General features: G+C 42.7%; 1 protein-coding gene across 1 annotated transcript in view; it reads right to left on the bottom strand.

Annotated features, from left to right (window-relative positions):
• The window catches only part of LOC133614384 (fibroblast growth factor 12-like), an 82635-nt gene extending 74359 nt beyond the window's left edge, over positions 1 to 8276 (bottom strand). Inside the window, exon 1 of the mRNA XM_061972286.1 lies at positions 7982 to 8276. Within this exon, the coding sequence (XP_061828270.1) occupies positions 7982 to 8009 (28 nt within the window). The 5' untranslated portion in view covers positions 8010 to 8276. The remainder of the gene's footprint in view (positions 1 to 7981) is intronic.
• Positions 8277 to 11994: the final 3718 nt, after the last annotated feature.

Genomic DNA, 11994 nt, shown 5'->3' on the forward strand with positions numbered 1-11994 from the left:
TAATGGGAGGACATCAAGTAGCTGAGATCAAAATTGATGTACATTCCAAAGTGGGAATAACAAACAATAACCAGACAAATGTACAACATATGGATGTATGTCTTAATATACTTTGGACTAATTCTTAATAATTCCACTGCAACAGTACGGTACGTCATATTGCCTCGCTGTCCCCTTTTCCCAGGTCCTCCTGTCGGTCTGCCTGCCTTGTCGACTCACCTGTGTTTCCAAGTCCTCATGTCCGCATTGCTGTCTTGTTACAGTCTCACATAACTCTTGTCTGTCTCTCTGCCTTGACGTCTCACTACAAACAACATGCCTGTCCCAATTTGTATGTCCTCTCTGTAAACAAAACCAAAACCAAAACAAACAGGCTAAAGAACAGCTTCTTCCCCAGGGCCATAACCATCCTGAACGGACTGCCCCATTGTCCCTCATAACTGCCTTCTCTTCGGTGCAATAACCAATTCCACCAACCACCCTGTTTTTGTTTTTTTTTGTTTTTTTCATGTTTATATTCATTTCACACCATATTCATTGCACTTCTACATTTTTTATATTTTTATATATTTGCACATTGTTTTTCTAGCATGCACACATCGCACTGTATGGAATGGCCTCAATCTCGTTACTTTGCGTAATGACAATAAAGCTGATTCTGATTCTGATTCTGATTCTGTATTGTTGCCTTTTTTGAGTCTCACAGGCTTTCCTGTCTCCACGGCAACCCCCTTAAAAGTCCCTGGTCCTCGGCTGTCTCCAAACAGCTTTAAGCACAGTACACACATAAAGACAATTAGGCGGTTTTTGTCCCAATTTTCCACCCTCTGACTAAAGACAGCAAAAGTGTGATTATTTTATATCTCATAAGATTGTTCTATGATCTGAGGTGTATTAAAGGGGAACTTTTTGGTACTTTTTGGGATATTTTGCCTATCATTCACAATCATTATGAAAGACATGAGAACGGATGTATTTTTTTTAAATGCATTTTAACCCGTAAATAAAAGTTTGCTTACAGAGGAGCCAATGGGAAGTCCCCATAAAACCCAATAAAAAAACATGCAAAAATACTCCTTTTACATTTTGTGACTTGAATATCAACCAAGTATTAGTGATATTGTTATTATAAGCGCTAATTAGGGATGTCCCGATCCGATATTTGGATCGGGTTGGCCGCCGATATTTGCCAAAAAATGCGTATCGGCAAGGCATGGGAAAATGCCGATCCAGATGCAGTTAAAAAAAAACAACTCCGCTCTGTGTTTTCCAACACACCTATTTAAATAATACATTCCACTTTTCTCCTGCTCCCTAATTTCCGTTCCGCATTTTCCAGCACACCTTCAACACATCCACAGGTCTGTGAATTCTCACGCTTTTAGCTGCTTTTAGCTGCTGGCATTACACGACAGGCTCTTCTCACTCTTTCCTGTGTCTCCCTCTCACAGACAGCAAGTGCACCTTCTTACACACGTCACATACTGTCACGTCATACGTCACATACGTATACGTCCTCCCCGAGCAGAGAGGTAGCAGCATGGCTAACGTTAGCTGTGATGCTAGCGCAGCCGTGTGACCAACGTTCTCTCTAAGGTGCGCGCTTGTGCAATTGCGCACTGCTCAAACGTCCTCTGCGCATAGCACTTATATGCCACGCACAAAATCAAATAAAAAAAATAAGCGCATAACAATTTTCGACACACGGACAACCACGACAGAGAAAACAGTTTTCGTCATCATTGTTCAAATATTGTAACGTCTGTCGAGACGCTTATCTCCATTCGGTGCCACACGCCCACACCATCAAAATGCCGAGGCAAACTTTTCCACATCAACACCGTATGAAAAAATTGGTGATTTTTTTAGTTGTGATTTCCTTCTCTGCATGAAAGTTTAAAAGTAGCATATATTAATGCAGTATGAAGAAGAATGTTTTAATGTAGACATGCAAGCCTTGAAAGAAAATTTTGAAAATCAAGACTACATTTCCTGCAAATGGGTGCATTTCTACCCTATATTTTAACTTTAGATTTATTCTCATATCAAACTCTTTTGGCTGTCTTTTTGACACTTACATCCGGCGCCCCCATCCACACCCCGGATTATAAATAATGTAAATAATTCAATGTGATTAGCTTGTGTGATGACTGTATTATGATGATAGTATATATCTGATAGTATATATCTGTATCATGAATCAATTTAAGTGGCTTCGACTTAAACAAGTTGAAAAACTTATTGGGGTGTTACCATTTAGTGGTCAATTGTACGGAATATGTACTTCACTGTGCAACCTACTAATAAAAGTCTCAATCAATCAATCCAAACACATAGAATCATCATACTGCTGTGATTATATGCATCAAGTGTTCATTCAAGGCTGAGGCAAAATATCGAGATATGTATCGTGTATCGCAATATGGCCTTAAAATATCGCAATTTAAAAAAAAAAAGGCCATATCGCCCAGCACTAGTTTCAATGATGCCATTTCTGTTTGTCATGTATAATTTTGTCTATTTTGTGTTTATCCTTGAATAAACAGGTCAGTTTCTTGTTACCAACCATTGTGTATTATTCAAACTCCCCTAATTCAGCTGGCTAGTTGTTATCAAGAGTACTAAAACCCTTTTCAACATGATTCTGACAACTAAGTAGGCTAAATAACTTTAAACTGTAATACATGCTCGGATAGGCCAGTATCGGTATCGGTCAGTATCGGTATCGGATCGGAAGTGCAAAAACAATATCGGTATCGGATCGGAAGTGCAAAAACCTGGATCGGGACATCCCTAGCGCTAACGCAGACAAACTATTTATAGCGGCGCCGTGATCACAAGCTTGCGTGATATGTTGACACGATCGACTGGTGAGCCGCTTCATCGTTTCTTTGCTCGTCAAACTTTATTGTAGATCATAAATCATGACTCTAACCGGGATAGTAGAAGTATGAGGAGGTATTCGGACAAGTTGGTACATTTTGACAGCCAATTTAGACCCGGGAATGGCGAGAACGACAAGAAAAAACGCTTGGTTACACCCCCCCTTTCTTCGTGGGGATTATGAGTCATTCTTCACCTAAATGGGAATATATGAACATCCTAGCAGTTGGCATCCAAATGACAGCAGACCTTGTACTAGGGTTGTACTGTATACCGGTAGAAGTATAGCACCGTGATACTAATGAATCATATTCGGTACTATACTGCCTCTAAAAAGTACCGGTCACCCCCCCCCCCCCCCCCCCCCCCCCACCACCACTTGTCCTTAATAATTTTGACAAAATAATAGAATGGAAAATGACACAATATGTTACTGCATATGTCAGCAGCTAAATTCTAAATTAGGAGCCTTTGTTTCCTTACTTACTAATAAAAGACAAGTTGTCTTGTATGTTCACTATTTTATTTAAGTACAAACTTGAAATAACAAACATATGTTTAATGTACCGTAAGATTTTTTGTTAAAATAAAGCCAATAATGCAATTTTTTGTGGTCCCCTTTGTTTTGAAAAGTATCGAAAAGTATCAAAATACATTTTGGTACCGGTACCAAAATATTGGTATCTTGACAACACTACCTTGTACAGTAAGTGATGTTTTATTATGTCTGTTGGCTCTTATAAAGTCTGCAGTGAGTAGTAACCATTGATGTTGAAAAACAAAGCGATATGCTTAAAATGAGCAAAATACGTAAATATTAAAATGTTATTATAAATGTGACTATTACTACATTACATATATACTTACATCATGTATATAAAACCTTAATGGAGGTGTTTGGATGTTTTTTAAGGGCCTTATAGGCGGAATAGCGCGGCCCCCAAAGGCTCCATTGTAAGCAGACTTTTGATCACAATTATTTAATATTTAGAATGCATTCAAAATTAAAGCTGCAAGCAGCGATGGACGGGACCGACTTTGACGGCACATAAAATCCAAACCGGAGCAGTAATTAATACTCTTTGGTCAACTTTTAATCAGAAGGGTTCAATCTCTCTCCTGTGCTAGTTTGAAGCCGACACGACAAACGCGCTCAGAGGAGATAATGTTTGAAAAAAGGTGACCAGTTTTTACAACATTTTTGTTTTGAAGGGGGGATTGCAAACTTCATGTTGATTTTTGCTGGGGGTTGTCAATATATGAAATGTAGGTTTAAGTGAGACCTACATAGAAGTTTTTGTTTCATGTCTCTAAGACATTTCTACTGGAAGTTACGGGCAGTTTTGTCTGAGTTTTCTTCCTAGGAGCAGTTGTGTGTGTGTTTTCTTCCTATGGGGCGCTAGAGCGCAATTTTGAGTTTTGGGGTTGGGTTTTTTGATTAGATCGCAATTTTCGCCAGTCCTGATGTGTGTATCCAGTTTGGTGAGTTTTGAAGCATGTTAAGGGGGTCAAATTACAGCTCAAAGAGGCAAAGGTGACTGTTTTTACAAAACTTTTGTTTTGAAGGGGGAATTGCAAACTTCCTGTTGATTTTTGCGGAAGGATGTCAGTTTATGAAATCTAGGTCTAAGTGAGACCTACATAGAGGTTTTTGTTTCATGTTTCTACGACATTCCTACTGGAAGTTACAGGCAGTTTTGGCTGTGTTTTCTTCCTAGGGGACACTAGAGCGCAATTTTGAGTTTTGGGGTTTGGTTTTTTGATTAAATCACAATTTTCACCAGTCCTGATGTGTGTGTCAAATTTGGTGAGTTTTAAAAGTTAAAGTTAAAGTACCAATGATTGTCACACACACACTAGGTGTGGCGAAATTATTCTCTGCATTTGACCCATCACCCTTGATCACCCCCTGGGAGGTGAGGGGAGCAGTGGGCAGCAGCAGTGGCCGCGCCCGGGAATCATTTTTTGTGATTTAACCCCCAATTCCAACCCTTGATACTGAGTGCCAAGCAGGGAGGTAATGGGTCCCATTTTTATAGTCTTTGGTATGACTCGGCCGGGGTTTGAACCCACAACCTACCGATCTCAGGGCGGACACTCTAACCACTAGGCCACTGAGTAGTAGAAGCATGTTAAGGGGGTCAAAGTACAGCTCAAAGAGACGGCGGTATAATAATAATAAAACCTTACAATTACAATAAGGTCCTCTGTCCCAAAGGGACATTCGGTCCCTAAAAATAGATCCGTCGTCTTGTCTTTCATAATGACTGTGAACGAAATTCCTACAAAAGTGCAGTTCCCCTTTAAGAGATCATTTTTCCCAATAATTGGCTCCAAAACGGGTCGGGTGATGTCTGTCACCTTTAGTCCATCCATCCATCCATCCATTTTCTACCACTTGTCCCTTATGGGGTCGCGGGTGGTGCTGGAGCCTATCCCAGCTGCACATGGGCGGAAGGCGGAGCACACCCTGGACAAAATATACCGGTAATCCATTTCTTGATGGCGAGGCTTATAATGTCAGCCGCTAGCTTAATTTGAGAAAAACACCCTCGAGCTCGCTAAGTAGATCATAAAGGGCGTGCCTTCACTAATTTTTTTCCCAGGGTCATTACTTTTTTCTTTTTTTTTTTAAGTTTGATATTTTTCTGCCAAAGATAGTCTCAAATAATCCCAATTAAGGAATGATGATGGTCTTACATCATCATTCCTTTCTTTAATATGGCCCTGCTGGCCCCACTATGGACTGGACTCTCACACTATTAACTAGATCCACTCCATGTCCATTGCACCGGTCGCCCGGGGTGCGGGAGGGAGGGTCCCCACATCTGCGGTCCCCGCCAAGGTTTCTCATTGTAACCCATTGGTTTTTTCTTGCCCTTATGTGGGCTTTGTACCGAGGATGTCGTTGTGGCTTGTGCAGCCCTTTGAGACACTTGTGATTTAGGGCTATATAAATAAACATTGATTGATTGATTGAGCCCTAGCGTTAACATACCAGGCACGTTCTCAGTTGGTTATTTATGCCTCATATAACAGTGTTTCCCACACATTCATTTATTTGTGGCGGCCCGCCACGAAAGAATTACGTCCGCCACAAATGGATTTTTCGGCTTTTGACTCGCTCGACCGCTCATAAAAGCAATGGGACTGTCTGTGAATGTTGCTTGTAGTTACAACTCCGGTGCAGTAGGTGGCGGTAACTCCGCCAATAGCACTTAATTCACCTGGTGGGCCAGAAGAAGAAGAAAAAGAGGGACGGACGGACGGACGAAACGGGATCAAAATACGAGGGTAATATAGGTTATAGGTAGATATGTTATAGCTGCATCGCTCGCGGCTCGTCATATATTTAACGTTAATCCGCCGCTGTTTGACTCGTGGGCCGGAGCAGACGAACGTAGTAAAAGTCACGTGTTACCCTACCGACAAGCTAACGTGTCCAGGTTATAACCATGTTGTCAATAAACACACATGGACTGAAGCTAAATTGTCCACTGTCCACTGCAGCATGTGAATGCAATGAAAAGAATAAAATCTGATCCAACCAGCTGTTAAAATGTTGTCCAGGTTAATGTTTTGGCCATTAAAAGCCCTTTATTTCAAGATTTCAACTGTGATCGGGCTTTAAACAGGTGGCTGACCTGTTCAGATGAGTGTAACTGCTACTGGTCAAATAATGTGAAATAGCATTTAATTTTACATGTATGCAATGCCATTTAAATGTAATTATAGATAATAATAATAATAATAACTACTGTGTAGTGTTGTAAATAGTCAACGGGAAGAATTTTAGTAAGATATAAGCCATGAGCACTACACAGCCAGAAAAAAACCTAGGCAGGACAAGTAAAAATATTGGGGCAAGTAGATTTGAGAAGTCGGGCAAGTAGAAAAAAACCTTAACGTTGAACCCTGCATGTGTTGAGCTGCTGCCGCTTAAGGTTAGACGGCACTGTACATAGAGCGGTTCTGCTCGTTAGTAATAAATTCTAATGTTGGATGTTCACTCCTTCACACAGATGAGTATAGAAAAATATTTTCAACGGCCGAAAAGGGCTCGACTTGGAGAGGAGGTAGGCCTACAGTCCGGACCACAGGTGCGACCTGTTCAGCAGCAGGAGGAGGAGGTTGACTGACTGTGGCAGGACACCTCTGCCTCTGTTTCACTTTATGTTGCTGGTAAATAATATGGTTGTAGTATTAGGCTAAAGTTAAATTATTTAGTATTCACTAATTAAAGGGGCAGAGCTTTAAGAGACATTTTAGCTTTTATATTTTATAAGATATATTTTTTGTAAGAACCACAATTAATAAATATATTTCAGTGAATCACTAATTGTTCAAATCTGTATATAAATATGTACATAAAATGTTGTAATTATATTCCAACTCCGCGTTCTTCTTGGTCATCGCCGCTGCCGCCGCCACCCCCCGCCCCCCGACCACACCACCACAAATAGATGCCTGTCCTGTGGGAAACACTGTATAACGTACACTTATTCACTATTCTTTATTTATTTTAAATTGCCTTTCAAATGTCTATTCTTGGTGTTGGATTTTATCAAATACATTTCCCCCAAAAATGCGACTTATACTCCAGTGCGACGTATATATGTTTTTTTTCCTTCTTTATTGTGCATTTTCGGCCGGTGCGACGTATACTCCGGAGCGACTTATACTCCGAAAAATACGGTACTTTATTGAGTTTACAACCCCCTGGCGCTGTTTTGTGCTGTTTCTGTACTTGTTTTGTTGATTATTTTTTCTTGATAAATGTTGCATATTATAAATAAAGGTTTATAGAATTAAAGAAATTAAAATAAGTCCCCTCAATGTCTCTTCAGTCCTCCTGTCTGTCGTTCGTCTAATTCTGCCTGTCTGTCTGTTTTGCTGCATCAGGCTTTTTCCCCCTGCTGGGCCCATAACGGACCCAGCACACACGCACACTGCACCCCATCCCATAATAACCACACCTCGGCTCTCCACAGCCGCTGCATTCAGGATACTGCAGCAGACTTCTACCCAACATGCATCGCTCCATGGCGGTCACACCCTCCATCCCGCAGTGAGACAAACTTGAAGGCATCCTGCTCACCTGCCGGTGTCTTCTCTTTGCCCTCCATCGACCTCTCGATTCGGCTCAGTCCGTTGAGGTGTTTTGGCTCTCCGCTCGTCTTCTCCCTTTCCTGACTCAGCGGAGTCAACGTGGGTCGATAGCGAGAAGAGCCGATAAACGCGACAGAAGGCGAGACGGTAAGCTAAACTCGAGCAAGCTAGAATTAAAAAAAAAAGAACAACTAATGGAGGCAATCTTCTTCGTCTTTTCCCCGCCTGCGGACGCCGAGGGTTCTTGCCTTCACCTGCGCCGTGTCCGCGCGCGCGCTCTTCACTCAATGCGCGCTCCCTGCCGCTGCTGCAGCTCGTGCCAGGGGAGTGACGTCAGCGCCGGAAGGGGTTTTTAAGGTGACACCAGGGTGATCGTGACTGGATAGATACTTTCATTATCGGTAATGGCCGTCATAAAACGCTTTTTGAGTCACACTTTACCAGGGAGCTCACCACTTCATAAAGTAAAATTGCTCGCCCTTTGAAGTTGAAGTTAAAGCATACTTGCCAACCTTGAGACCTCCGATTTCGGGAGGTGGGGGTGGGGGCGTGGTCGGGGGGTGGGGCGGGGGGCGTGGTTAAGATATATATATATATATATATATATATATATATATATATATATATATATATATATATAAGAAATACTTGACTTTCAGTGAATGCTAGCTATATATATATATTTTTTTTTTAATTACATACCGTATATTACCAAATAAACGCCCTTGTGCAAATAACCGCCCATGTCCTAATAGCCGCCCGGGGTCTGACCCCATTTTGTGAAATAAACGCCTCTTCCTAATAAACGCCTATGTCCAAATAGCCGCCCATGGGCTGTTATTTGCATAATTTAGATTAAAATCATATTGACTTCATTAAAGCCAATTTATAAGATAAAAGGAAAAGCAAAGGTGCAATAATTCTGGTCATTACGGTAACAGCAGACGTTACGTGGGGATTCTGGGTAATCAACATATTGCAATGGGTGACCGCTAGAGATGCGCGGTTTGCGGGCACAACCGCGGAGTCCGCGGATTATCCGCGGATCGGGCGGATGAAATTAAAAAAAATTAGATTTTATCCGCGGGTCGGGTCGGGTTGGGTCGGGCAGTTGAAATAAAAAAAATTTTGATTTTAAATAGATTCAGGCGGGTGGCAGTTAAACCAATTCGGAAATATATATACATAGTTAAATGTTGTTACCCACATACGAAAAACGAGCAGGCACCTGCAGCATATGCCACAACAGAAGAAAAAAAAAAAACAGATGGACACTTTTACGGAGCGGAGAAGGGACGCCTCGCCGGGGTCCGGGACCGAGGCCCCTTCCCCCGAGAGGGCCCCACCGGGAGCCGTAGCTGAGGCGATCCGCGAGAAGGGCCCGACGCACGTCCAGGGTCACCACCGCGCCCACCGCACCGACACCCCGCCTCGTCCGCCTTCGCCGCGGCCGGCGTCACGCGCAGCAGGTAAGCAGCTTACCTGCCCGCCACCCCCGTGGCCGGGGGCTCGTAACAGGGGTCACTCCGCGCGCTCCGCGCGCTCCGCCCGCGCAGCTTACCTGCCCGCCACCCCTATTGCCGGGGGCGCGTAACAGGGGTCACTCCGCGCGCAGTGCGCTCACGAAAGAGGTGGGGCTCACCCTGGTTGATATAGACAGCAGGACGGTGGCCATGGACGTCGGAACCCGCTAAGGAGTGTGTAACAACCCACCTGCCGAATCAACTAGCCCTGAAAATGGATGGCGCTGGAGCGTTGGGCCCATACCCGGCCGTCGCCGGCAGCGAGACGCGCTTGGAGGTGCGCTCAGCGCGGCTCCCATATGATTGCGCACTGGTGTGCGTCTGGGTCGTGACAGCGTGGCACGCGAATGTCTGTGCTGCATTGGATCAGTCTCCTTTCTTTAACAGGCAAAAGCTTTATAACCTCACTAATGCCTTGCATCGTCTATATTAGATATATAACAACGGGCGGATGCGGGCGGATGGCGGGCGGGTGCGGTTCTGATCAAATGTTACATCGGGTGGATGGCGGATGGTTGACGACTTTCTGATGCGGTTGCGGATGAAATAATTGCCTATCCGCGCATCTCTAATATATATATATATATATATATATTCATTTATTTACACATATACACACACATAACACTCATCTACTCATTGTTGAGTTAAGGGTTGAATTGTCCATCCTTGTTCTATTCTCTGTCACTATTTTTCGAACCATGCTGAACACCCTCTCTGATGGTGCATTGCTGTGTGGCACGCACAAAAGTGCTTTCATCAAATGCACTAGATGGCAGTATTGTCCTGTTTAAGAGTGTCACAACATTGCTGTTTACGGCAGACGAACTGCTTTACGGTATACAAAAAAGTGACTGCTGTTGTTGTGTGTTGTTGCCACGCTGGGAGGACGTTAATGAAACTGCCTAACAACAAACCCACATAAGAAACCAAGAACTCGCCCTCCATCATTCTATAGTTATAACGTGATTGGGCAGGTACGCTTTTTTATATTGTGGAGGACCTGAGTCCGCCTGAATTTCGGGAGATTTTCGGGAGAAAATTTGTCCCAGGAGGTTTTCGGGAGAGGCGCTGAATTTCGGGAGTCTCCCGGAAAATCCGGGAGGGTTGGCAAGTATGAGTTAAAGCATACTTGCCAACTTTGAGATCTCCGATTTCGGGAGGCAGGGTGTGGTTAAGAGGGGAGGAGTATATTTACAGCTAGAATTCACCAAGTCAAGTATTTCATATATATATATATATCAGTGACGTGCAGTCACTAGAGGCAGGTGAGGCAGGGCCTCACCTGCCATCATGGAAAGAAAAAAAATGTGAAAAGAAAGAAAAAAAAATTAAATTGTTATATGTATGCAGTGATTATACTATAAAGTTATTTTCCATTTAACTTCACTAGTTTTAGATTATTTTTATTCAAAATCGCTGAATTTTCACATTTGCCGTTCAAATACTGAGAAGAGACGGTGCGGTGATCAGCAGCCAGTTGAGGCACGTCACTCAGTGCCTCAACATGGACGGACTCGGCTAACTGCTGGCCTGCTGTGCAGTGAGACTGTATTGCTATATGAACTATATTATACATTTCCATAGTTTAGTTAGCTGAGGTATATAATGTACAGTGTATTTTGTCAACAACTGTATGTGTGTAACGTATTTCTTGTGCTGAGCGATCATAAAACGGCTGCAAAAGACGCACTGGCTGAGGCTCCAGTAGCCTCACCTCCTGCACCCCCGCCGTAGAATTGTTATATCAACTAAAGCCCACACATAAACTTTCCACGTGCAAGATTGAATCTATTTAAAAAAGTTATTTAACAAGAAGCCAAAAAGTGCAAAAACAGTAATGTTCGTGTTGGAGGAGTTGTGAATGACTGCAGGGCCACAACATTAGGTACACCTGCAGACTGCAGGTGTATCTAATTCACAACTCCTCCAACATGAACATTATTGTTTTTGCACTTTTTGGCTTCTTATTAAATAACTTTTGTAACCTATTTTCATGGGCTTTCCTATTTGTGATGTTAAGTTCCTGTTATGCGCTGTTATACAGTATATGCCTTGAGCTCTTATTTTGAAGGCGCCAAGAGCGGAAGTGATGACATGTTGTAGTGGAGCGGAGGTTTTTGAAAGAAGGTAAATAAAGTGGTCCTCGTGTAAACTGGAGCCTCCGTGTTTGTTATTTTGTAGTTTCATACAGTATAGGCGACATTTATAAACCCTCGGTTACACTTTTTTAAATAGATTCAATCTTGCACGTGGAAAGTTGAAGTGAGGGCTTTAGTTGTGGACTTCATTTATAAGTAAAGGTAAGACCATAACAACGTTTTTTTAATCAAATGTGCTTTTTTGTGTGCTACAGTTTGTATGTGTAAAGTTAAAGTTAAGTTAAAGTACCAATGATTGTCACACACACACTAGGTGTAATGAAATGTGTCCTCTGCATTTGACCCATCCCCTTGTTCACCCCCTGGGAGGTGAGGGA

This window comes from Nerophis lumbriciformis, linkage group LG17 (genome assembly GCF_033978685.3).
Source record: "Nerophis lumbriciformis linkage group LG17, RoL_Nlum_v2.1, whole genome shotgun sequence".
Lineage (NCBI taxonomy): Eukaryota > Metazoa > Chordata > Actinopteri > Syngnathiformes > Syngnathidae > Nerophis > Nerophis lumbriciformis.